The 27,226-nt window shown below is 44.0% G+C and overlaps 1 protein-coding gene across 5 annotated transcripts in view; it reads right to left on the bottom strand.

Moving 5' to 3' along the window:
- ANKRD17 (ankyrin repeat domain 17) overlaps positions 1 to 27,226 on the bottom strand; it is a 104,164-nt gene that overhangs the window by 6,731 nt on the left and 70,207 nt on the right. For all 5 annotated transcript variants that reach the window (XM_075202259.1, XM_075202266.1, XM_075202276.1 and 2 more), the window contains 6 exons: positions 26,350 to 26,521; positions 25,463 to 25,895; positions 20,435 to 20,590; positions 11,717 to 11,866; positions 2,787 to 4,438; positions 2,399 to 2,584 (listed from right to left, as the gene is read on the bottom strand). In XM_075202259.1, the coding sequence (XP_075058360.1) occupies positions 2,399 to 2,584; positions 2,787 to 4,438; positions 11,717 to 11,866; positions 20,435 to 20,590; positions 25,463 to 25,895; positions 26,350 to 26,521 (2,749 nt within the window). The remainder of the gene's footprint in view (positions 1 to 2,398; positions 2,585 to 2,786; positions 4,439 to 11,716; positions 11,867 to 20,434; positions 20,591 to 25,462; positions 25,896 to 26,349; positions 26,522 to 27,226) is intronic.

Raw genomic sequence — 27,226 nt, 5'->3', positions numbered from 1 at the left:
GGGTTTGGGGAGCAAATGTCAAATCAAATGCTATCCATAGTATGGTCTCCTCAGTCACCAGTTCTGTGCCAAACTAAACAATTATGGGATATTCTGGGACTACACTTGAGAGCATTTTCTACTACTACAACCAGCCATCAGATGAGCGACTTGGGGTAGATTGCAAAAGCATCCCTCTTGCACCATTCCAGACATTGGTAGACTCAAATACAAACGGGCACTATTAATTTTTATTCTCTACCTGCAAATAATCTTGAAACGTACCGCTATAGTGGAGTTTGGAAGTCAGAATTTATTTAAGTGGCATGGGTTTTTGCTCCTAGATAAACAAACTGCTTTGTACAGAGTAGAAGTTTTTTCCTATAATCTCCAATTTACGGTAATGCACAGAATAGCGGACTTCGAAACATTTATCGTTCGTATTTTGTTCTATAAATGCACTACTATAGACATTGCCCAATTTTTTTTTGGTGGTTTACAAATTAAAGTAGATGGAAATAACTGCAGTTTTCTTAAAAATGTTACTAGAACTTTTTTCATATGCATTCTTTGCATATAAAAATAACTCCTGGGTTAAGATTGTTTAAGTAAAAAAAGGGATATGTTATATATCTAGTCACCCCGTCCCCCAATAATAGTCAGGTGAAGGGGTGCTGCTTTATATTCCAAGGCTTTAGTACAGAGGCAAAACACGTTTATAATCAGGAGTTCTCTCTCTACTGCTTAATCTTAAATAACTTAAAAACTACACAAGGTAAAGGCAGTAATAGAAGATCATTTATAGGCAGACTTTAATCATGTTTTGAAAATCACTTGACTGTGTAGTCATCTCTAATCCTTTATAAAACAAGAGCTCACCAGGGTAACATCATTGTCAAACTGTCTCAAATGCTGTGCTTATACTAAAGTTATTTACAAAAGTTCTGTTCTTTCACACTCTGCAACAGGTTGCCATGTAAGCAGGGGGGTGGTGCAAAAATAGTGTGTGGATTGGTTGAGTCATAAACAAGGACAGGGATGGTAAAGAAACGCAATCACTGTACATGTCAGATCAGGCAACGTTTTTAGAGTCCTCAACTGTACAGTTTTGGTGAGCCTGTGCTTACTGTATCCTCAGTTTCCTGTTTTTAGTGGTCAAAAGTATGAACCTGGTGTAGTCTTAAGCTGCAGTACATTCACTTCAATGTTTGAAATGCTGTTCATACAGAGATGTTCTTCTGTTGTAACGCAGTTACTTGCGTTACTGTCATGTTAAAACTAGTCTGGCTATTCTCCTCTGACCTCTTATTAAAAAGGTGTTTTCGCCAACAGAACTTCCATTCACTTAATGTTTGGTTTGTGCACCATTCTCTACAAACTGTAGACAATTGTGTGTGACTGTACCAGATCAGTAATAGTTTCTAAGGTACTAAAACCACCACATCTGGCACCAACAATCATTCCATGATCAAAGCCACATATGTCATCCGCATTCTGGTGTTGACTGGACTTAACTTCTTGACCATGTATGCTTTTATGCCTTGAGTTGCTGCCACATGATTTTACCTAACAAAGTGACCACTGGGTGCATTTACCATAATTGAGGGGTTTACTGGTAATTTAATTTGGTGTATGGATGTCTAAAAGGTCAATTCTGCCAGTTATGGATCAGACTTTAGCTATACTGATCTTTATATTTTTTGTGATTAATTAATGGGGATGGTGTTTTGATCAGTCAATCACCAGCTTCATGTATTTCCCAACTAGTGGCCCTATTTTGCTGGTGCCCATTCCTGCAGTCTAGCCTAACTTGGAGTCCCACCATTATTAGAATTTGCTGAAGGCCAAGTGAGAGCACCCATATAGAGCTATGCAACGGGTGAATAAATCAATTTAAAAAGAACACATTTATAATTAAATCTATATAGTAAAGTTTTTAAAGTCCCTTTTGAAGTTCAAAATAAAAAACAAAAAACCCAGCTTAAATAGATATAGTAGCTTATCCAACTGGAACTATTTTTGAAACAATTTAGCAAGCGGTATTATCAGAGTAAAATTAATTTCCACTTGTGCCAATTTGCATTTGATAACTTTTCAAATTTTCTGGGTGAGTTCGGCTGTTGCTGAAAAAACTTACAGCTATATAATATAATCTATTTGGTTCTTAAAAATTCACTCCTTTTGGTTATTTTATCTAAACAGATTTAAATAATGAAAAAATAAGATGCCTTCCCTCCAGCTATAAGCCCCAACTAGTGAGACCAGCTAAAACCTATGACCCCTGTGTTACCATACTAAGAGAGTAGCTAAAGTTTTAATGTTTCAGTTTTATCACAACATGTTTCAAGTTAACTAAACTAAGGAAGGGAAAGATCAGACCTTCATAAGTTAAAGGGTGTGCATCAGTCTGTCTGCTTACCACTAGATGCTGATGAACACGGGGTCAATAAACTAAGAGGAGAAAAATGTTGTCTGTTGAAATTAGCAGCTGCAGGTGCACCTCCAGGTGCATACATCTGACCTCCAGAGATATTAGAGGCAAAGGTACCCAAATGAGTAGTGGATGATGCCACAGATGTGTAAGATGAATCCATGTTCACAATACCTTAAGAGAAAATCACACGCATTTTTAATATGGAGGCAAAACTACAATCTGTCGTAAGAATTTATCCTTTTCAAATTACTTGATATGCTTTTTCAGAGAAGGAAAAGTATATACATTACTGGGCCTCCAATCATAGCAATGGTTGTAAAAACATTTAAACATCATGATAATTGTAGCGTAAAAACAGAACAATTAAACTCACCTGATTGACTTGGAGCTGGCCTCTGCATTGGTGGCCTGAAACCTGGGGCTTTGGAAGTATCAGATGGAAGCATAGACTCTGGATTTGGCAAATATGAAGACTGCGTGGACAGCATGGAATCTGGAGCAGACTGAGATGAGACCATAGAGCCACCCCAGAAGGGATGAGTAGGATTGGGACCATTTTCAAAGAGTGTGCTAAAAGGGCCAAAGGGTAAAGCAGAACTGAAATTGGGGGCCATGGGTTTGTTTGACGGATGACCAGAATTCTGAGCAGCACTTTGTGTATTTAGATTGGAAGGATGTGGACCTGAAGTTACACTTTGGGGTCGTTTAATATTTGAATGATGGACAAGGGCTGACACAGGGGAATTTTGAACTGGAACTTGGTTCTTGTGAGCATGGTTTGCTCCGTGTAAGTGAGGCCTAACTGCAGAGGATTCCATTTTAGCAGCAGACTGAGTTGACACTATAGAGGACTGAGACAAGGGATAGGATGCTGGGACATTAGAAGGAATGGAAACAGGTTGGTGAGTGGGACCACTGATTGCCAAGTTAAGGGAAGGTGCCATTCTTGGGTCTGGGGAAAGGGGTACTTGTGTCTGCATTAGTGAAGGTCGGGGATCCTGTAAAACAGATGCTGGGGTGTGCTGATGCCCAGAGTGCATTGTTGTACTCCCAGAGGTAGAGCTCGCTTGCTTACTGCTGCCTGAGCTAGTTATCTCCATAACAGGTTGGATGACCAAGTCCTGCTCAGTAGAGAGTGAGGTCCCTTTGTTTGGAGAACATGTCAGGCAATCAGAGGGACTGCTTCTAGATCCCCCTCCAGGCAAGGATGGTGGGGAAGGTGATGAAGGTGATGACATAGAATGATGTTCTTTGGCAGTGGGAACAGGGCAGGTGGATGTTGTTGGTGTGGTGACATGGTTGTTTGCAGTGGTGGTGACTGTGGTTGTTGTAGCATTAGATGTTTTGACCACTGTGACAAAAAGTTGTCTCCTGACTGAAGGTGAGCCAAGGCTCCCATTTGTGGATGAGACAGGCACTGAGGCCGCAGAGTTTGTGGTAGCTGTTGGGCTAGTAGACGAAGGGACTCCTGGGATCACCTGAGGGCTACTGATATTATGGTTAGAATGGCGAGGCATCACGTGAGATTTAGGAGAGTTGGTAGCTCGTGCAGGGCTTAGAGGCCTGACAGGAAAGGGGCCCCAGGTGGACTGGGCTGGGGGAAACGGCCCTCCAAAGTGCGTCATAGGTAACCGTGGAGGACGGATCTGCTGGAAAGTCTGAGCCGCAAGTAAAGCATGAGCAAACTGTGGAGGAGGGTAAGCCAAAGGTAAAGAGACTGGAAATCCTGGTCGCACATTATTCACTGGATTTTTGAGAGGCTTGTGAGCAGATGCTGAAGTAATGGCTGGCACAGTGAGGGCGGAGGCAGCTTGTGATGAAGAAACTGTGACAGCTGTAACTTTGATACCCATAACTGAACTGTTAATAGAAGATATAGTGGCAGAGGTTGAAGATACTGCTTTTGAATTTGCAAAGGAACTTTTTAAGCGATTCTTTGGGATAAGTTCATCTATTTCTTTGTCAGGATCCTTAATAAGTGCATTAATTAGATGTGTTGCTTGCCTGGTGGATTCTGTTCCTCCCCTGTATGAAAGAAAAAACAATGTATCATCATTTCTACATTACTGCAATAAACTAGAAATTCACTCTAGTCAATACCCTTCACCATTCTGGAAGCAATACAAGAAAAGCTTCAATTTCCTGATGTAGAAAGGTATCTGAAACCTCTTGAACTATTGAGCCAAACTGTCAGTATCTGCAAAAAATGAATTATTGCTGTGGAAATGGCTTCAGTCTCTGGCGCAAGTGAACACATAATGCAAGGAAGATTCTACACATCACTAGCATCTCACTCAACGCTGAGACAGTTGGCCCACTAATATCACTAACCACTCCCAGTGCTTCAGAAGCCAGAGTTAACAGACAATGACACAAGAAGTGATCCATGACACTAGGAAGCAGGAGTGGAGGAAAAAAGACAGCTTACTGACCCTTCTGGAAAGGAGCTGCCCCCTACCGCTCAAACTCTAGTGGCCAGTGGAGATCTGCTTCATTGCACTCCCCTGGGGAAACAAAGTGAGTGGTGAGAGAACAAGGCAGGAGTGGACAGTAGTGGGAAAGACCAGGGTGCCCCTCCACTGCACACTGCAGTTGTTAAGGAGAGTTTGCCCAAAGTCTTCCTGGAGGAAGAAAAAAAAAAAAAAAAAAAAAAAAAAAAAAAAAAAAAAAGGATTTGCCAAGTAAAGGAAGCTAGCCGGAATTTAGCTTCTATTTGCTTATGTACCCATCTACAGGTGGTGCTTGACCCCACTGTTAGTATGTCTCCCAGATGGTTGAGAGATAAATAATGGAGTGCATATAACCTGGGGAGCCCGACTAATTTTTCCATTTTGCCTACTGAAGGTTTGTAAATCGATAAGCTGTCTGCTGCACTGACTTATGTTCAACTATTTGATCTCCACATTAAAAAAATTGCAGCCAATTTGGTATAGAGTGGGGAGAATCTGAATTTTAGAATGGAATTTCAAGAAGTGCCCAAGCTCGAACACCACACTGTTTACCTCAGTGTTCTCCATGGATCAAAGAGAAGTTTGCATTTTAACATATATATCTAAAGCCCTTTCGCGCGAGTAGCAGAGCATGCAAGACCTTTCACGAATACACTTTAAAAAAAATAAAAAAAAAATATCTTATTTTCTATTTTTAAAAGAGGATTTATGTACTTGCGTTAAATCCGTTTCTCTGATTCCGTCTGGGGGACACTGCGATCCCTCCCTTCTGCTTTTCTGTGTGCTTTTGGTTGATTGGCCTTTTCTCCTTGGGGCTTTTTAATTAACCGACAGGAAGAGGAAGAGGCAGGGGGATTGTAGAGGGGAGGGGTCTGTCGGCAGTACTAAAAGTTAACTAGTTAGGTGCCAACTCCCCAAGCTCCCTCCACAACCCATGGTAAGCAGTGTCCCCCAGTGTCTTTCATCCAGTCTGGGGGACACTGCTTACCATGGGGACGTTCTAAAGCAGCCCCCTAAGGGTGGGACTACTCTGAAAAGCCCGCTCGTAAAGCATTTTGAGCGAAATTTGCATCCGCAGATGCAAATACATTACACTGGTAAAATTTTGTAAAGGTGTGGACAGAGGACCATGTGGCTGCCCTGCAAAGCTGGTCTCCAGAAGCCCCATTTCTCACTGCCCACGACACCCCTACCAATCTGGTGGAATGGGCCGTAAGTCTCTCCGGCACAGGACGGTTAGCCTTTATGTAAGCTTGCTTAATGGTTGAAGTAATCCATCTTGCAATGGACTGTCTTGAGACTAGCATCATAAAGAACAAACAGAGAATCAGTACGTCTTATCTGAGAAGTTCTCTTGACATAAATGCGGAGAGCCCTAACCACATCTAACTCTTCCATAGACTGTTGATCCGAAGGGGAAGTAGATGAGAAGACCGGAACTACAATTTCCTGGTTCAGATGGAAAGCCAAAACTACTTTTGGAACGAAGGAAGGGAGGGTTCTTAACACCGCTCTGTCCTCGTGGAAAACCAGATATGGTTCCAGACAAGACAGAGCTCCTAATTCCGAAACCCTACGTGCAGATGCAATAACCAAAAGGAAGAGGACCTTCCAGGTCAACCACTTCAAATCTGCCACAAGTAATGGCTCAAAAAGGAGGCCCCTTAAGCATATCCAGTACCAGGTTGAGATCCCATGGTGCTGTGGGCGGAACATAGGGAGGCTGAATATGCAAGACTCCCTGGAGGAAAGTCCTAATATCTGGTAAATCCGCTAATTTAAGGTGAAAAATCCTGACGGAGCCGAAACCTGAACTTTTAAAGAACCTAAACGAAGCCCTGCTTCCAGGCCATCCTGAAGGAAAGCCAACAAGCGAGGGAGGCGAAAAGAGGACGAGTGACATGTCTTATTTTCGCACCATCTGATGTAGGCTCTCCAAATCCAGTGATAGATGCGAGCTGAAAATGGCTTTCTGGTTCGCATCATAGTATTCACTACGCTGGAGGAAAAACCTCTAGCCCTCCAGAGGCTGGCTTCAACAGCCATGCCGTTAAACTGAGCTGAGGTAAATTCTGGTGACGGAAGGGACCTTGCAGAAGAAGGTCGTCTCGAGACGGAAGACGAAAACCTTGTCCTTCCGCCATAGAGATTATGTCCGCGTACCAGATTCGGCGCGGCCATGAGGGAGCTATTAGAATTACTGGCAGACCGCCCTGCCTTACTCGTCTGAGTACGCGAGAAAGCATGGGAATCGGAGGAAACCGGTAACCCAACTTGAACACCCATGACATTGTCATAACGTCCACTGCCACCGCTAAGGGGTCTCTTGCCCTGCGCAAAACCTGTGATCCTTTCTGTTGTGTCTGGAGGCCATGAGATCCATGTCCGGCAGACCCCACCTCTGAACCAGAGACTGGAAAACTTCCAGATGGAGTGACCACTCCCCCGGCATCATCTGGTGTCGACCTAGGTGGTCGGCCTCCCAATTCTCTATTCCTGGAATGAAAACTGCCGATGATATTGCTGGAACAAATTGTTCTGCCCAAACCAAAATTTGAGCTGCAATATTCATTGCCGCTGCACTCCTGGTTCCTCCTTGCCTGTTGACATATGCCACGGCCGTGGCATTGTCGGACTGAACTTTGACAGGGTGGCCCTGACGGAGGGACTGGGCCCCCCGGAGTGCCAAAAGAATAGCCTTCAACTCCAGCACGTTTATTGATAGGGCCGATTCCTGAACCGACCAAAGTTCCTGGAGCCAGAGAAGCAGAATTACCGCCCCCCCCCCCCCCCCAACCTTTCAGGCTGGCGTCCGTCGTGGCTATGATCCATGGCCATGGAGCGAAGGACCTGCCCACTGTCATGTGATCCTGACTCAGCCACCGCTGAAGCGATTCTCTCGCCCTTGGAGATAGAGAGATCCTCTGGAGATCCAAACGTAGAAGGGATCCTGACCATTTCGTCAATAGATCCCACTGAAAACAACGAGAATGGGCTCGACCGAAGGGGATGGTCTCGAAGGAGGCTACCATCTTTCCAAACAGCCGCATGCACAAGTGCATTGAGGGTTTGGGAGAAGACCTGAGTTGTTATACTCTGAATTGAACGGATCTTCGACAGGTAGGAACACCCTTTGCTGGCTGGTGTCCATAATAAGCCCTAGGAAAACCGTGCGTTGACACAGAACCATCTGGGATTTCTTTAAATTTATTAGCCATCCATGGCCCTCGAGAACCGCCAAGGTGAGGTATAAGTGATGACGTAAGCAATTCTCTGTGGAGGATTTGATGAGCAGGTCGTCCAAATAAGGCACGACCTGAACTCCCTGAAGGTGAAGACATGCTGCCATAACTGACATTATCTTCGTGAAAACCCTCGGTGCTGTTGAGAGGCCAAAGGGGAGTGCCCGAACTGATAGTGGAAGGATCCCACCGAGAATCTTAGGAGAGACTGATGGTGGATCCAAATGGGAATGTGGAGGTATGCGTCTTTTAGGTCTATAAACGCCATAAACTGATCCTTCTCTAAGCCGATTATCACCGACCTTAGGGATTCCATCCGAAATTCGTCCACCCTTTAAGTGCACATTGAGACCCTTTAAGTTTAGGATGGGACGAAAGGAGCCGTCCGGCTTCTTGACCAGAAACAGGTTTGAATAAAACCCCTGTCCTTTCTGGTAATCTGGGACCCTGCAGATAACTTCGAGAATGAAGAGAGGCGACACAATCCTGTATTGCCTGCCTTCTTGATGGATCTCGGGGTAGCGGAGTTAGGAAGAAACGATGTGGGACCGGGCCCAGCAGGTCTATCCTGTACCCCTCTGATATAATACCCTGAATCCAAGGATCTTGGGAGGATGCTGACCACTGTTCCTGAAATAAAGACAGACGTCCCCCCAGTGGTGCCCCCTCCGGAACAGAGTGGTCATCAGGACGCAGGCTTCTCCTGGGTCTTGGAGGCCTGGCGCCTAGCTGCAAACGAGGATCTCCCCCTGGGAGAGGAGCCTCGAGAATTTGGCTGTCTGCCTCTAAAGGACTGGCCTCTAGATAAGGAGGTCCCCCGAAAGGAGCTGACCCGAGGGTTTTGGCTCCTGCTAGGGAATACCGGCAAGGAAGTGCTTTTGCCACCCGTTGCCTATGAGATCAGGGTATCCAATTCCGGGCCGAACAAACCAGCTGCTGAAAAAGGAATGGTTTCCACGGACTTGATTCTGCACCTCCTTCCCAGTATTTCAGCCATAACGTTCTTCTTGCTGAAATAGATGCAGCCTGAATAGAAGAGGATAAAGCCGCTGAATTCTGGGCCGCCTCATAAAGGTACCCCGATACCTCCTTCAAATGCAAAGCCTGGGGAAGTAGATCAGAGTCCTGCAAGGCCTCTGCCAGCTGGTCTGCCCATGCCTCCTTGGCTCTAGCAACCCAAGCTGAAGCAAATGTGGGCCTAAAGGAAGAACCCGCAAATATAGATTTCAGCTGGGATTCCACTCTGTGGTCATTGACGTCCTGCAGAGATGCAGAACCTGGAGCTGGGAGTAAATCGGGCTATTGGAAAATCCACTTTTGGGATACTCTCCCAGCGAACCACATCTTCCTCCTGCAATGGATACAAGGAATAGAACCTTTTGGGAACAGAGAACCTCTTATCAGGCTGTTTCCAGGCTCCTTCTGCAATATCCTTAAGTTCTACAGAAGGGGAAAAACGAATGGCCTTTCTTTTGGCCTTCTTAAAGAGACTTCTGTCTCTAGGAGTAGGATACTCCGGTTCTGGGGAGGTCCAACGCCTGTCTCACTGCTAAAACCAAATCATTAATAAATTGGCTTTTAGAGCCCTCTTCCTGTCCCAAAGGTTGAACCTGGTCAGGATCAGAATTAATTTCCCCCTCTTCCTCTGAATATTCCTCAGAGTCTGAAAGGACCATAAGGGGATTATCAGATCTTGGCCTCCTTTTAGCAGGCGGAATGTTTGGGGATTCAAGTAACTGGTTTAGTTTCTCCAAACCCTTTATAAATGTTGCAGACCATGCCGGTTCTGTAGGAACAGGGGCCTGGTCTGTATGTAAGGAGGAAGGTCCTGGTATAGACGTTCCAATAGAACCTGTGGTAACAGGGAGGCCCAACTGTGTATTAGTATTATTAGCCACCGAAGTAGCCACAGTAGATAGCAATTGATTGGATTGAAAAACCATCTGTGCTAAAGAAGAAACCGACTGTCAGGGAGGTCACCCAGGCCGGTTCCTCCGTCAGTAAGGGTGAAATATGCTGGGTTTGCGCAGGGGTGACCCCTGCCTCGCAGACAGAGCAGAGCGCCAACGGGTCCTTCTGCCCACAAGGTAATTTTACACTACATTTAGAACATGTAAAATATTTAGCAATAGGGCCCTTTCCCTTATCTGACATTTCTTAATAAAGGAAGGCACACCAAACACAGACTTAAATGGTTAAATTTAGCTGAGTATAGAGAGGTATAAATGTGTGGAGAGAATAGTGTAACAAGTAATCAACTAATCACATATAAAAGTTGTACTTGTAATTATCTTAAACACAAATAATATTTAAGCAAGTAGGAGAACTATAATATAACTCCTACTAGCCCTTGTACACGGCAATATAGGGTATGTGTTTAAGTAAATCAGATACTTAGCCATAGGCCAAACAGGGGAGAAGTCCAACAGCAGTATCCTGGTGCCTGCTCCCTCAGATCTGTTCTCTCTTCCCGGGCTTCTCCTTGGCGCCAGAAGACTGGGATAAACCATCTCTCTCTCTGGAAGGAGGGGGGAGCTCTATGTCGTAGCTCCCCCCCTTCAGTAATGCTGTCTGTGTAGCCGATTTCCTTCTTCCATAAAAAAAAGGGGGTTATGTGGCAGAGTAGTGGAAACCTCCAGGAGAGGTCTCCGCAGCAGATGATACCAGATGCCCCCTCCTATGCATGAGGGGGGATCCTGGTATAGCCCCCTTCTCTCCTCCGTAACAGCGCTCTGTCCCGATCCAAGATGGCCGCCATTATATTAGATATCCGATAACCGGCGCTCTATGCCTGCAGTAGCAGCGCTGGTTATCGGGGAGGGTCCAGGAGTGACAGCGGTCCGGTGAGACCGCTTGTCACTCCTAATTCAGGGTTGACAAGCGGTCCCATTCCTCTTGTCCCTGTCAGATAGAGCCGCTGGCTCTCATCTGACAGGGGAGTTGCCTGCGCTGCTCTGCTGTGAGTGTGTTCTCTACAGTAGAGCACACTCCAGTGCTGCCACCTGCAAAAAAAAGTTTAAAAGAATAAATAAATGAAATAAAAGTTTAAAAAATTACACTAAGTACTAAAAACACTGCCCAACTCCGCGGGCACCTAAAAAAAACTGACAGGAAGAGGCAGGGGGATTGTAGAGGGGAGGGGTCTGTCGGCAGTACTAAAAGTTAACTAGTTAGGTGCCAACTCCCCAAGCTCCCTCCACAACCCATGGTAAGCAGTGTCCCCCAGACTGGATGAAAGAGAAAAATCTTTATATTGGTTGAATGATGATCAAAGTAGTTTTACTTTGTATTTTTTTTTTTTTGCATTTCAAAACAAAAAACTTTTTTGCCCTTATACGGCAATGTAACTTCCTATGAAATCAATTCAAGCAACATTCTAGTTCTTCACCATTAATAGACAAAACTTATGTGTGGACTGGTTGCTGCTGTATAAAGCACTTTCCAAATTTGAAAGTAGAGGTTTGTCTTGTTTTTTTTCTTACAAATCTATCAATGGGTCTACTCAAAGTACCAAAGCAAACATGCAACGGGATGTTGGACAAGAGGCATTTACTTGGTAGTATAAGGTTCATCTATGTTTCAGTAACTCTAAAATATTTTGTGGATTTTACCTGATTGTTATAATTCGATCACCAGTTTTGTCCTTCTGTTTGTCAATGTCAATATGGGCTCCTGTGAACTCTCTGATAGCATTGATGTTACAACCTCCCCTGCCAATAACCCGTGAAATTACTGTTGATGGCACAGATACTTTTTTTGACCTGGAAGCGATAAAAAAAAAAAAAAAAAAAAAAGTCATGATTATGTGGTCTCTGATTATAAACAATGACATAATTCCAGTGCGCTCAATTTTTGGCCCAGGGTCAAATGTAGTTGAAGATTTCTAGGACACCATACCTCAATAAAAAAAGGACTGCATAATAAAATAAAATTACTACTCATAAAATAAAAAAAAAATGTTTTTATATGACTGCTAACTACTATTTTACTGACCATTTTTAATTTAGTATACCTAGACTGGTGTTAATTGGTGCTGCTAAAGCTAGGACATTATACTATAGAGTTACTGTTCTAGTCACCTACATCTACTATGACAGCCGGTTCAAGCAGCAATGTAATCTCACATTATTATCTCATAGCAGTAACATGTGCAGGTACAAGAAAAAGATTGCCATCTTCTGCCTGATCAGTCACTTCCTTTCTGCGACTGACTACAATGTTTACTGTTGCACCTACTGTATGAAATTGGTTACATTGGCAATTTAATCTTAATATGCAGTTATTTGGATAATGTACACGTAAATTTGAAAACGTGCCAATGCATTCTGTGTGGGCTTTCCATCCAATTGCAGTATTAATGCCCTGACCTTAGCACCACTCAAAAGCTGACCTTATTGAGTCATGATGAAATAGATAGCCAATGGCGACAACAATGGGTACCCCAGGAATTGACAGATGCGATAGCCAAAACATTCCACTCCAGTACTGAATTATTCTGTTCTCTTCTCTCATGACAAGGAAACTCAATGTCTCCCTGATGGTGGAGGTATGTCAGTGACTTTAGTCATGACCCATATTTTGGAAGAAAGGACTTTAAATATTTTGTAACTGAGAATAGTGTTATGACTCTACCTTTAATCGAAGGCTTTAACTCTCCAGTCCAAAGACCCGGATAGCGGCAATGGTATCCTTCACAATTGTCCAATTACAAATAGTGAAGGGGCAAACTCTGAGGTTATCTACTAATCGCCCATCAGAGTAGTAACTGATGCAAAATTGGAGGTAGTCTGATTAACTTGCTTGCGAGAATTATTCCATTTTGAAAGAAATCTGAACTGGAACCCCGCTCAAGTGAAGCCATGCAGATTACCAACTCAAAGATGAAATATTCCCTTTCATGAAAAAAAAAAAAAAAAAAAATGAACAAAAGCTAACCAAGACTTCACTAGTCCCTGTAATGAAATTACGTCTTCTGACAAGAACACTTTCTGCTGTCAGGTGTCAACAGTAGCCCCAGGAAAACCATACGCTGAGAGGGTGTCAAGTTGGATTATTTGAAATGGATTCTAAGGACCGGGCCTGAAGCAAGGTATTAGGACCTGCCTTGATCAGCAGATCAAGATTCCTTACAGATCATATAAGGAATGACAGTCGCTCCCTCCTGACCTCTGAAGTGCAGCCACTACTGCCATGATCTCTGTTGGGAATACAATCTCTGCTGTCGCCAGGCCAAAAGGTACAGCCAGATTCTCAAAATGAATGAACTGAACGGCAAATCTGAAAAGGCACTGGCATCCTTCCACAGTTAAAAATATACGTGACACCATGAAGAGGTTTTGCTTCATTCTGGACAGACCGCAAAGTGGGATTTTTGTACTTGCGTAAAATTCGTTTTGGTCCATTTATTTTTTTAACACCTGTGGAAGCATGGCTACCGGTGGGAAAAGGTACACTTAGTACCTCCAAAAGAACAAATATGGCGCCTACTGCAATAGCCATAGGATCTCTTGCGCGGGAACAGAAGAGGGGGACTTTGTGGTTCAACAGAGATGCCATCATATCGACATCCGGCTGACCCCCACCTTTCCACCAACTGACGAAACAACTGCAGATAGAGGGACCATTTGCCTGGATGCAGAGTGTCTGCTTAGGCTTAGCTGCCGGACGTCGAGCAGACCAGGCCCGATGCTGCAAACCACCCCTGGGGGCAGAAGACTGACCCCTGGATGACTGGCCCGAGGAATATTGACCCCAAAACCTGCCTGAGGAATGAAAGGACCAGGACATTCTTTGTTTGGGAGCATAAGCAGGAAGAAAAGTGCCCTTTCCTCCCGTTGCTTGACTGATAATAGTCAAGCTGAGGGCCAAACAAAACACCCCCAGAAAAAGGAATGGTCTCAAGAGCCTTTTTAGACTCATCAGCCTACCAGGACTTAAGCCAGAGAGTCCGACAAGCAGAAACCGCAGAAGCAGAGATATGGCCCCAATCAGTCAGGCGTCCATAGCCGCCTCTCCTAAATAATCTGTCGCCTTCTGAATTTGCTCCAGTAATGGAAGCAGTTCAGAGAACGGCCTGCCTGACAAACCTTCAGACAGCTGTTCTGACCAGCGTTCTACAGCATTGTTCACCCAGGCCGAAGCCAAGGCAGGCCTCAGAGAGGCACCTGCTACCACGAAAATGGACTTAAGGACGACCTCAACCTTACAGTCTACCATCTTTAAGAGTGGCTGCATTAGGAAGAAGAATAGTAGTTACCTTGGCCAACTTTGCAACAGGAGCATCCACACGTGGAGGCGCCTCCCATTTAGCAAGAACCTCAGGAGGAAAAGGATAACACGACTGCAAGCGCCAAGATACTTGGAACTTCCTATCTTGGAAAGACCAAGCCTCAGCAAACTAATCTTCCAATTGGGAAGAAGCCGATAAAGAGATTTCTTTTCCCGGCGCACAAAAATAGAAGCCTCAGCAGCGTCAGAAATCTCCTCCTCAGGAAGATCATGTACCCGACGCACAGCTTGTATTAATTCCTCCACACCAACGATCAGAATGAACCATCTCCACCACAGAAGGAGCATCCATGTCAGAATCCACTGCTAATTCGCCCTCCTCCTGGGAAGAAGTGTCAGAATCCAACTCATTCCCCTGCAGGGGTGTCACCACCCGCTTTGCTTACGTGAGGAAGACTGTAGCAGATTGCAACATCCACTCTAAAGAAGGAGACCGAAAACAAACCTTGTACTGAGGATGCAAGTCCCCATACCCAAACTGGTTCTACAGACTCCACGAGTGCAGAAGCAGCCAAACCCTGACTTAGCGAACCAGAACCCATCTCATCTGCCACAGTGGAACCGGGATTAGAAGAAGGAGCGGCCACAGCCTGAGACAGCACCAACTGGGCAAATTCGGTCTCGGTATTGAAAAGAGACTGAGCCCAGGCAGGTTCCGCCGAATCAACCAGCTGCTGCTGTTTCACACTGTGTGCTATCTGAAGACTGACACAGCGCACAGAGCCTGCGCGCCTGACTGTCCAGACGGTAACTTAACATTACAGGAAGCACAGGTGAAACTCAACATAGGGGAAACTCCATGCGTGTTAAGGCTGATGTTACTTCTATTTGACATGTTAACAGATGGGACACACAGATAACTGTGTAACAGTGGAAAAAACAAAACAAAAAACAAACAGTATAGACAAGCAGCACACAAATCTAAACCAGAAAGTGAGCCTGCAATACAGCCAAACAGCCTCACAGACAAAGAAAAAACCCTGGAAATTAACCCCCAACCCTTTACCTCACAGGACTCAGGACAGAAAAAGGGGAGAAGATGGAGCTGTAAAATGGCTGCCTATTCTGGTGTCTGCACACAAAAGGAGCAAGAGACCACCAAGGAGGAAGTGCAATAGAGGAACACACCTCTCTCCCCCAGGGCCCAGCACTGGATTGGCAATTGTCCAACAGGACAACCCCCTCAACCAATCCAGTGCCTAGCAGGGCTCACTAGCTTAGTGACCCTAGCCTGACCCAGTCCCCTAAGATTTTTTTTTATAGGGATGGGGGGAGATTCAGTTTACTTAACCCTGGACCCTCCACAACAGCAGCCGGGGAGTGCAGCAAAGCGATGACTGACAGCCGCCTTCTCGGCTCAGTGAGCCACCGGCTGTCAGGAACAGGAGACAAAAGTCTCCTAATAGCATTGAAACATAAAAACAAACAGAATTGGGATGCTACTTCGTCCAAACACAGCCCGTTTGCCGGGCATTTAAACTAAACTGAGGCTAGCAGGAAGTAGGGTATGGAGGGGGAGGAGCTAGGGCTTAGTTAAGCAGAAGTTTAAAGTGCCAGTTCGCCCTGTCCCTAGTCCAGGCCTGGCCAACCTGCGGCCCTCCAGGTGTTGTGAAACTACAAGACCCAGCATGCTTTGCCGGTAGACAACCAGTTGATAGCTGGAAGGGCATGCTGGGACTTGTAGTTTCACAACATCTGGAGGGCTGCAGGTTGGACAGGCCTGCCCTAGTCTATACCCCAATATTCCCCAAGGAAGGAGAGAGAAATACTCCATTTTGAAAGTGAACACACAAAGATGGATCCTTCCTGCCTATTTTGAACCTGAAGTCACTGAACATCCATCTAGTTTCTGGACCAAGAGATTTGCGTAGAAACCCAACCCTGTCTGCTCTTCAGGGACTGGAGCGACTAGTCCTAAGGAGATGTAGGACTGAATGACTTACCGTAGATAAAACGCTTCGTTCTACATCCAGGAAGGCCGAGAGTGAAAAACCAAGATTACCAACTTTTGCTTCTCTTCTGGGAATCCATTCCAGTTATTTCCAAACTGGCTTCCACAAGGGCAGTCTTCCCTTCATCCAAAATGTTTGTCTGAGGGCTTGGGAGTTAGACGGTTAGTTGCTTAAGCCAGTTTTCATCTCTGCTTTACCTGCTACTCCATAGAGGTCAAAGATTCAGATTTCTAAAGGACTATCTTCTGAGGAACGAAAGGAAGGAAACCAAGGGGCCTTAGGTCTGAATGCACTGACTGGGAGAAAGACAAAACAAAACTACTCTTCTCTTTCCTGCCATTGGGGGACACAGACACATTAGGGACATACCAAAGCTGCCCTTAAGGGAGGGATTGCTCTGGAACAGCTGCGTGTAACACCTTGTGCCCAAAGCTAGCATCCAGAGATGCAAAGCCCTGTAACTTGTAGAGTTTTGAGAAAGCATGGACAGCCAGCTACGTCGTAGCCCGGCACAACAGCTCAGACCGCCCACAAAGCACCCAGATCCCTGGTGGAGTGAGCCCAGTGGCACAGGCTGAGCTGCCTGAACATAAGCCAAGGGAATGGTGGAAGTAAGCCAACAAAGAATGGACTGCTTAGATGCTAGTCAACCCCGCTTGTTGGCATCATTGAGAATGAAAAGGCCGCTTGTCTTACAAACGGAAACAGTCTGTCTACACTGCCCATACCATATCCAGAAGATGCAAGCATGCATAAGACTGGGACAAAGGACACAAAACTAGCACAACAATCTTATGGTTCAAGCAAGACCAAGAGACAACCTTCGGCACAAAGGAGAGTCTAGTGCGTAGATCCACTTGATCACAATGAAATACCATTAAGGGGGGTTGCAGAGGAAACTGCCAGTAAAAACACCACCTTCCAAGTAACATAACTGAGACTTTGGATTCTGTTGAGCTCTGAGGGTTCCTTAGTAAGAGCCCTGAGTAGAGGATTAAGAGCCCAAATCTCAACTAGATGTACAAAGGGTGACAGAGTATAGAGAACCCCCTTCAGGAAATCTTTGACATCGCCAGCTTGCGCTGAAAGATTGCGTCGAGCCCTGCAGCTTTAGAGAAGCGAGACAGAGTCCCTCAACAAGATGGACCTGCAGGAAAGAGCTCAACCAGGACAGACTAAAGTAGCAAGTGTGAAAACTGCAGCCTGCTCAACACTGGATGTAAGCTTTGCACATTGATAATTTGCAGAGGAAGACTGTTTCCATGCCTTAATTATGGTTCACGACCCTTTGCGAAAAACCCTAGGACCTCAAAATCAGGGTCTCTGTCAAAGTCAGACGACCTAAAGCGTTTCAATGTGGTTCCTAAGAGGGCCTTGTACCAGGAGATCTGGATGAAGAGGCAACCGTGAGGACCTACATCCATCTCTAGAACGTAACAGTACCACATTCTGCACAGCCAATCTGGAGTCACCTGTTCCTTTTGGAATTGCTTGAGCATTCGCAGAAGCATAACAGTTGGAGGAAACTGGTATACCAAACAAAACCGCCATGGTATCATAGCATCAGTGTGCGATGTCAGATCTGGGTATTTCAAGCAGAAAAAAGGGACCTTGAAGCGCAGGCGTGACGCTAGGTTTCTCTCTGAATGAACTCAACGTTGAACCAAAAGATTTCCACGGGAAGGGACATCTCCCCCAAGTGGATCCTGCTGCAGCTGAGGTAAGGGGCCTCCATTCCCAGAATGAATATCGCAGATATCACTGAAACAGGATGTTCTGCCCAGGTCATGATCTTCAAAGTCTCCTGCATCACCATGGCACTGTGGCTACCTCCTTGATTAAGTAGGCTACTGCCGTAGAATTGCCTCACTGGATCTTCAGGGGCTAACAGTTTATGGAAACCGCATCAAAGGATGCCGACCTAGAGTCAGAAGCTTCTTGACTGCGTTCAGCCAATATAAAAGCCTTAGGCCTGATCTTGCAAACCATTAGATAACTTTTGCCCAGCTCTGAATAGCCTTATTGACCTACGCTTTTAGCCATGTTTATGAAGATTGTCCCCGTCAGAATCCACAAGTCCCAATCTAAAGACTGATCAGATTCGGAAACAGGGACCTGAAGCATCTCAGGAACTAGACGTCTGCCGAAGGTATATGTGGGATGGCAATAAGGCATTCTAACGAGGAAGCAGCCTTGGCCAGAGTCAATGCCAAACCAGCCTGAGAAAAGAAGAGCCACCTATATCTGTAGACATAAGCGAGATCATTAATGAATGATACCAGTGACTTGGCCCAAACTGGCTCCTCCATGGCTGCCGGCGCATTCAAAAGTAAATGCTGTTCACGGAACTGAACCTCACATGATGAACCCAAACTGCCCACAACACAATGTAATGTTGCACTGACTTTCCAGCTGGCCCTTTAGTCACACCAGAGAATAATGCAAGAAAATGAGACCTCACCTATTATAATATTAAGGTGGCAGAATTAACTATAGGTCACAAACAAATACAATACTCAGATACTGCTTTAAAGAGAGAAAAAAAAAAAGAAAGACAGTGACAGGGGCACAAACACTAGTATATATAGCAGAGGACAGAAGGTTTAAAATAAAATATATAAGTATTAGGCCATGGTTAACTCTGAAATATGGCCAGGCGATAGCAAAGCGCCGTTGCTGCTACGATGCCAGTCTGTAAAATGGTGGTACCCGCTGAAGAGAACCGCCAATGTTCAAGGCCACAACCCAACAGGACATCTCCAGTCAGGTCCAATAGGCCAGTGACCTCAGTAGCCAACATCCTCCACACAGCCCATTACCTGCTCTCTCCTAGCCAGAGATCTTGTCAGCATGTGCTCAGCTGAAGTTGTGTGCAGCTGTCACAGCTGTACTCTGCTTACAAGCGAACTGCTTCGGAGGACGTCCCCTTCGAGAGCTGTGAGCAGTTGTTGCTAGGGGACATCAGAATGCCTCCGAAGGGTGAAGGTGGCCACAGGCACCTCAACCCCCCCGGGAGGCATCCCTAATCCTAATCAATCTGAAATAAAAAAAAAACCTGAGAAATAAAATTAAAAGTAAAAAATAAAATGCCACGAAGAGCTCATAGAAAAAACACCCTACTCGAGGTGGCTTTTTTTTTTTTTTTTTTTTTAAAAACTGATGAATGCTCCCATGGGATAGGCATAGTAAGAGAGGAACTAGCTACTCAACATATTTAAGTGCTAAAATGCATTTACTCCAAATCCATCTACTATAGCCTTAATGTGTCGCAATACTCCCTAATGGCAGGAAAGAGAAAAACCATTACCTCTTTACTACATTAGAGGCAGCAAAAATATCTGCCACGTCCAAGAACATTATGCTAATGGGATCGAATACAGGTGAAAAAGCAGAGTGCAGTCATCCGAGCTATGGCGACACCCACTGGCCCTGTCCATATGTGAAAATCCATAAATCACACGCATTGCCTGCGTTAGACAAAGCACCACCCACCCATCAAATATATGCAGAAGCGTAAGACAGCATGGTGAAAATATTAAGTTATAAACACTGCAGTCATTTAATGACTTATTCCGCTCAGTAACAAGCGGTTTTGAACTTGCCCTTTAATTTTTTAAATCTAGTAAAAATATGAGGATAAATACGTTTTTTGAATTATAGTGAAGTTACAGAAAGCCTTTAGTAAAGGAGAGGCCATTTCTTGAAAATGCCATTAACGTGGAAAATGTTAGTTGCAAAAACTGCAGGTGCATACATTTGTAGCAGTGTCATGGTCCCCTTCAAGATATTCTAGAATAGGCTTCAAATTTACAACTGTAAACAATTTTTAATGTACAAATCTTCCCTAAGTTTGCTGTGGGATATTTTTAACATCTTTTACTAAAGGAAAGACTGTTGTTCAGGGTTTCTATACTGGCAGGTGTCCCAATTCTAAAGTGCATCAATTCATACAAAGTTTATTAGAGGTCCTAATACTTTCAAAGAAAAATCTATATCACAGCTGCATGTTAATTGATGCAGATTAAATATGTGCCACACTAGCAGTTACTTGTTTGCTGTAACTGGTACAATATTTGTATTGAAACTCACCTTCTGACCACTTCTTTCCATCCTTCCTCTCTTTTCTGCCCTCTCTTAGGACTAGCTATGGTTAATTTTCCATTTGGAGATGAGAGTGGAGAAGGCCCGGTCTTAGCGCTTGTGGACAACGAATTGCATGTTGCTTCGACAATGGATTCTGATAACCTTTAAAAATCACACAGAAATACAGTTAACATGGAGTTTGTTTTGCAGATTGCACTATAATCAAATTACAGGTAGAACATTATGAGATTGAGATTTAAATAAATCTAGCCACAAGACAATTTTAAGTAATAGCAAAAATCACTCACAAACTGCAATTTAAATTCGGCAGGAATTGTGATAATGTGTTCTAGTATCAGAATTTGCACTATGGTCAAAAGTTTAAATGCCATAATCTTGTTATTAGAATAATTGCAATAAGAACATTCATTGTCCTCACTGCTGCTTTCATGCTGGTGAAACCAGAAATACAATAGTGCCCTATTAACAATCTGCTCCAATGTAGTTCTATCATATTAGAATTTGGCGATTGAAGGTCACTTGCCAAACTGAGAATTATTTGCAACTAAAAACAGTCAAACCATATATTTTGTTTTCTTATTTGTTCCATAGAAATATTAAAGTTATGACATTATTATAAGGACTTTACTAAATGGTGAGCTCTGCAAGCATCTATATCTCCTATAATAGAAACTATTTCCCTTTATCAGCTCTCTCCCTTATGACCCTTTAAATTTACCCCCAGGAGGTGTATCCAGGCCAGCAAAAATGGCTGCCAAGGAAACGAGGTGTGCAACAGTTGTCCAGCATTTGCATAGAAGGATAACAAAACGATGCAGAGACTATTTTTGCACTCGCCATAAAATCCATCTGGGAATTCATTTGGGGACACTGCTTGTCATGGGGTATAGAGGGCACTGTGCTGGGAATAAGGTACTAATAAAATGACTGTTCCCTCTCTTCTATGCTCCCTGGACGGAGACCCTTCAGTTTTTTTAACTAACAAAGCTCTAAGGATAGAACTAGAGTAACAAGAGGACTAGATGACCTCTGGCATCCTCTTGGTGATTTATAGACATCACAGCAACAGTGTTGTCTGACTAGATTCGGATGGGTCTGTTCCTCAAGAGAAACAGAGCTTGCATCAGAGCATTCAAAACCGCTCATAGCCTGAGAATATACAAGGGAAGTTTACTTCCCCCTGGGACCAAAGCACCTGAAGTCAGAAGTTCAGGGCCACCGCACCCCATTCCTGCAGGCTGGCATCCATGGTCACGATAGTCCAGTCCCACACCAAGACAGGACGTCCGCGACTGAGGTTCCGTGCCTTAAGCAACTACAAGAGGGACCGACTGGTTGTTAGAGACCATATGAAAATCTGTGCCGACTTTTGAGAATTAGACCTCAACCATTTGGCGAGGATCTCCTTTTGAAATGTTCAGGAGTGGAAGCAAGCAAACTGCACTGCTTCAAAACAAGACACCATCCTCCCATCAGCTTCATGCAAATTGCCTAAGACACAAGGCCTTCACCCGTTTCTGAATTAGCAGATTATTTTCCTCTGGTAAAAATACCCTCTGACAACTGGTGTGGAAAAGGAGACCCAGAAAAATAAAGCAAAGGGCAGGTACAAAATTGGACTTTTTCCAATATGACACATCAGTTGCGAAATGGATCAGAAGGAGATGTGCAGAGTTTGCCTTTATCACAAGGTTGTCTCACTCCTTTTAGCCATAAGAGCGCTGCCATGACCACCATTAACCTTTGTGCTGTAGCCAGACAAAAGGAAAGTGCTCTGAATTGGAAATGGGTCGCATCCATCGCGAACCTGAAAAATGTGTGGTGGCCTTGCCATATTGCAATATATATCCTTGATATTCAAGGAGGAGAGGAATTTGTCCGGTTCCATGGCATAGACCACAGAACAGACATCAATCCTGAATTTTGCCATCCTCAAGTATAAGTTTAGGGACTTCAGGTTCAGGACGAGCCAGGACAAAATCTTTTTTGCACAAGAAAGATTCGAGAAGTAACCCAAACTTTTCTGCTCCTTCAGAACCAAGACAATCACTCCTGCCTACATGGACCAAATAGCCCCCTGAAGGGCCAATTCTCCTGACCCCGTCTCTTGGAAGAGAAGTGGACAAGAAACGATTTGGAGTCGCCCCCAAGAGGTCCAGGATATAAATCGCTTCCACTATGCCCCTTACACATGCGACTGGAGAGCGATGGATGAGCAGAATAGAAGATTCTTGGCAAGTGGAATGGGGTTTGATTTGGGGGTAGGGGTAGGTCAAGTAAAAGAAAAGCGCTCTTCCCTCCTGTGATGTGAGAAAGTCTTGACCAATTCTGGGCCAATAAGGACAGACCCTTCAAAAATCAGAGCCAGCAAAGTACTCAGACACTGCATCTGTCTCCCAGGATCAGAGCCAGAGAACGTTTAGCTGCTAAAGCGGAGTTTCTGGACATGCCTTGATCTGCAAAGGATAGCATTTCATAGTACTCGGACACCTCCTTTATTGTGTTCTGATAAAGGCATCCACTCCAATCTCTGCATCCCGGAATGCATGGCCTCACTGACTATTCCAGACCATTTTTCCACCGCTTTGGACACTGATGTGGGGTAACAATGGGTCCGAGTAAGGAACCCAATTTGATACATGGATCTTAAAATCCCCTCACAATTACTGACCGTGCTGACTTAAAGAAACTGCACTTTAAATAGGAATAATGGATTTAGCAAGTTGGACAATGGGGGAATCTCCCACTTTCTTTGTGTACTTATGAAAAGAGGTTGGTTTCTGCTGAGACTGTCCAGTTCACCTGATAGGAGGTTTCAGGTTCCAAGCCTAAACAGAGTTCAAATAACTGCGGGGAAGAAAAAGAAAGTGCTTTTTTTCTTTTGAATAGAGGAACCTCAGGAACCACTGGTCCTGCATCCTCAATATCAAGTGTCTGTCAGATAGCTAAAATTAAATCCTCAACCACCTGCCTACTGGAGTAATCTTCCACCTATGCAGTCAGGTCCTCATTGGATCTCACCTTCTTCCTGGGAGGACTGTTCCGATTCGGAATCACCTAACAAATGGAGCTTGAGGCGAGCCTGAAGACGAAGTCCCCAACAGATTCTTCAGAGAAACCACCTTAATCATCCCCTGAACTGGTCTATCCAGGTACGAATCCAGGGCTGTTTCCTGAGCTGCTGCAATGGGGTCTGTAACTTGTTAAGACACCACTCACTGAGAAGGGGTATCCACAAACTGAGCCTCTATGGAAAAGAGTAGGGACAATTTTTTTTCCCAACCGCCATAGAAAGCACTACATCTTTTCTGAGGTCCGCGAAGGACTGAGGAAACTCCAAGCTGGCTCCGTCAGTCAACGTACCCGGAACCCTGGCCCTCGGATTTCCAGGTCCGAACGTTGACTGGGTAACTACGCCTGACATTTTGAACAGCTGAAGCACAATACAGATCTTCCCCTGGGAAGCCTTGATCTGGTAATCCATTTTTCTGACATGACAAGAGCAGAAGCACAGAAAAGGGAAGAGAAACTGCAGAATGCAATTCATGACAGATTTATCTACGTAAAACACATAAGTAGCACAATAGTTTATCTGCTATAAAAGTGCTAAATACCGTTCTCAACCACAAGCAAGAGGGAGTACAAAATGAAATTGAACAAAGTGCAGAGACACAGATAAAAAGTAAAACAGTAAGTACATTGACACAGTTTGGAGAGGAAATCAGTACTCGAGATAAGAGTACAGTGGCAGCAAATAGTGCCAAAACAGCATAAAAGCAGTCACAATACCACGCAATCAACCCTCAGCGAGAAAAATATCACATGCAGAGGAGCGACTAGGCACCAGAGACAAAGGACAAGTGAAAGAAAGGCAGGTTTTCCTGCCCAGAAACCGCCATGGGGGAGGTGCTACCCTGTGAAGACAGTACCTCCTCCCCTATCTACAGCCCCAACAATGGCAGCTTCTTACCCTGCTAATAGTTCTTGGCTTTTCATACAACACCCGTCTGATTATCCTCTTGTTTGCAGAGTCAGTCAGGTAGCTGGGATGAGACCGCAGCCAGCCCCATCACAGCCACGCTGGGGGCACTCGGGTTGCATGTCACAGTCCAATGCTGCCCTGGTGCAGATCCTGGGTCGCTGCAGAGCAGTTGGCCAAATGACCCTTTGCCAGAAGTCCATCATTGGGGGGAGAGGGGCAATCCCCTCTCTTACGCGGTGTTCTCCAAGAGAACACTGTTAGTTGTTTATTAGTGCCTTACTAACAGCACACTACATGCCAAATAGAATGAGAGAAAAATATATGTTTACTTGTGCTGGGCAATTAAGCAGAGAAAGTTTGATGTTTGTGTCACTTCAAGTAGAAAGATGAATTGTCCTACTTGCTTTTTGCTTTATTTTGACAAGCTTTAGGACACCATCTTTGCAATCGTACAGAAAACACACACTATATAAAAATATATATCTATATACATACACACTTAAGATTGATTCATTGTGCATTGAATAAAATTCCAAATATCCTGATAGGAGAAAAGAAATTTAAAAACACACATGTAAAACCAAGCAGTGGATCAGACCCAGATTAGCAGACTGATTACTGCGGAATATCTACTGAACTGTTTTCATGAAATTATGGAGCAGCAATTCACACCCTTTTTTGAATTAACAATACATCTGCAACTCTATAACAACTAATTACAACATTTTTAATTTATTCCCCTGAGAATTTGATTTGGAAAACCCTGCCTTTAAGCATTTTTCCAGATATTAAACAGGATTAAAATTTATATTAAAGATGTCAAAAGGTAGTGCTAGTCACAATCTAAAGTTATTTCTTAATTTTAGGGAACATTCATCTAGTATTCATTTAAATATTTCTTACATAGATTTCTACTTAAGTTTGACACATACATAATATATTCTTAGATTGTGTGTTCTCCTTAAACATATATATACCTACACAAAAGGAACATGTATTCAAAATCTAGAAACCTCATAAGAAAAACTCACTTTACTGAAGTTTTAGAAGATACTTTTCTTTCCTCCTTTGGAGAGGACACTAGAACAGAAGGCTTCTTTTTGCTCTGTAGACTGCCATCATTGATAGAAGAATGATTGTCACTCTTATTGCTGCTGTTGCTGCTCTCATCACTACAGCTTGAGATTCTCATATTATCGCTGTCTCCACTTTCACTTGTGCTGCTACTTTTCGACTCTCCATTTAACTTTTCTTGCTGCCCATATGCAATAGGGAGCTGGTCATCAAAGATAATCTGCACATTTTCAGTTATTTTGTTCTTTCTGCTTTTCCTCTTCAAGCTGCTTGTGGTAATAGTATTATTTCTTTTACCATGTGAACCTGCTAGAGTGGTCCACGTAGCAGATATGCCAATTGTGGTGGTTGTGGTTGCACTAGGTGGCTCTGTTAAAACTTGCGGCTCATCTAGTGAACACAAAAAAATAAAAAACATACTTAACTAATATTTTAAAACCGTGATCTCAACAGGAACCTGGACCCTGACAATTACAGCTCACATGTACAGAGTTCTAAGATGTTGCTACTGACCAGGGAACATGCGTCACAAGAGAAGCAAGGTTTCTCTACAGTGCTGTTTTGGACACTGCAACATCACAGTATTACACCATGCTTGAATAGAAAAAATAAATGCACTAAACAGGTGGGGGAGTTGTACAATACAGACACTGGCACAAGAAAATGGCTAGCATTGTAAGAGATTGTGTACCAGGCTGTTAAAGCAGAATGGCTCATTACATGAATCAAATAGATAAGATTTCTAGGCACTTCAAAACAGTTCTGTAGAAACATCTCAAACTTAGCTGTGCCACCATTGCTGCCCTTACCATTTTTATATTAAATGCAATAAAATACTGTTTACCTTCAACTTTTTGCTTTTCTTTCTCAAGTGCAGCTTGGAGCTCAAAGTTCTCTTTATTTTTAGCTTCAATTTCCTCAAGCTTCCTCCTCTGCTCCTCTTTCTTCTTCCTCCTCTTCTCCTTCCTTTTCTCGCGCTTTGCAGCCAAAGCCAATCTTCTGCTTTCCTCCCTTAGCTAAATAAAATTAAACCACAAATCTAGATATACTACAATCCTTACGCTCTATATAGCAGCACCGCCACTTATCAAGCATGTACGCTTTCCAAATAATATGCAACTTAATTAGTGGCAAGCACTGCTGTCTCACAGCACAGGGGCTATGAGTTCTATTCGAACAAAGACATTACCTGTGTGGAGTTTGTAGGTTTGTGACTTTCCTCCTGGTGCTCCAGTTTCCACCCACAGTACAAAAACAAACTGGTAGGTTAATGTTGGTGCAAGTGTTTGCATGTGTTAGATTTTAATTAAAAAAAACAAACAAAAAAAACCTTTGCAGATGTACTAAATCCTCTCCTTCAATATCCTTTAGCAGGCAGGCAGATCAGCTTTTTCAAAGTGCCCATATAAGCAGGGCACCCATGGCAGCACATCGTTTAATGCTTAGTTTATTCTATTTTCTTATTTGTTTAATTTCCCTTGATCAGCTTTATCACTGCCGTAAGGCGGTTGGACTACATAACATATAGTATTCATTGTAAGGGAGAGAGATGTATCAGATGCCTCTGACCAGGGGCGGATCTAGAAATTTTTTCTACCCCGGGTGATATAGGGGGGGGGGCGATTTAAGCCACACCCCCTTTCTAACTTCTAAGGCTGCAGGTCCGTTAGGCAGTGATAATGTGCTGTCCCGCTGCTCTGATTGTGTTTAAAACACAATCA

Source organism: Mixophyes fleayi, chromosome 1, assembly GCF_038048845.1.
Source record: "Mixophyes fleayi isolate aMixFle1 chromosome 1, aMixFle1.hap1, whole genome shotgun sequence".
NCBI lineage: Eukaryota > Metazoa > Chordata > Amphibia > Anura > Limnodynastidae > Mixophyes > Mixophyes fleayi.
The sequence above is the reverse complement of the archived record's forward strand: the minus strand, read 5'-3'. Positions and strand labels throughout refer to the sequence as shown.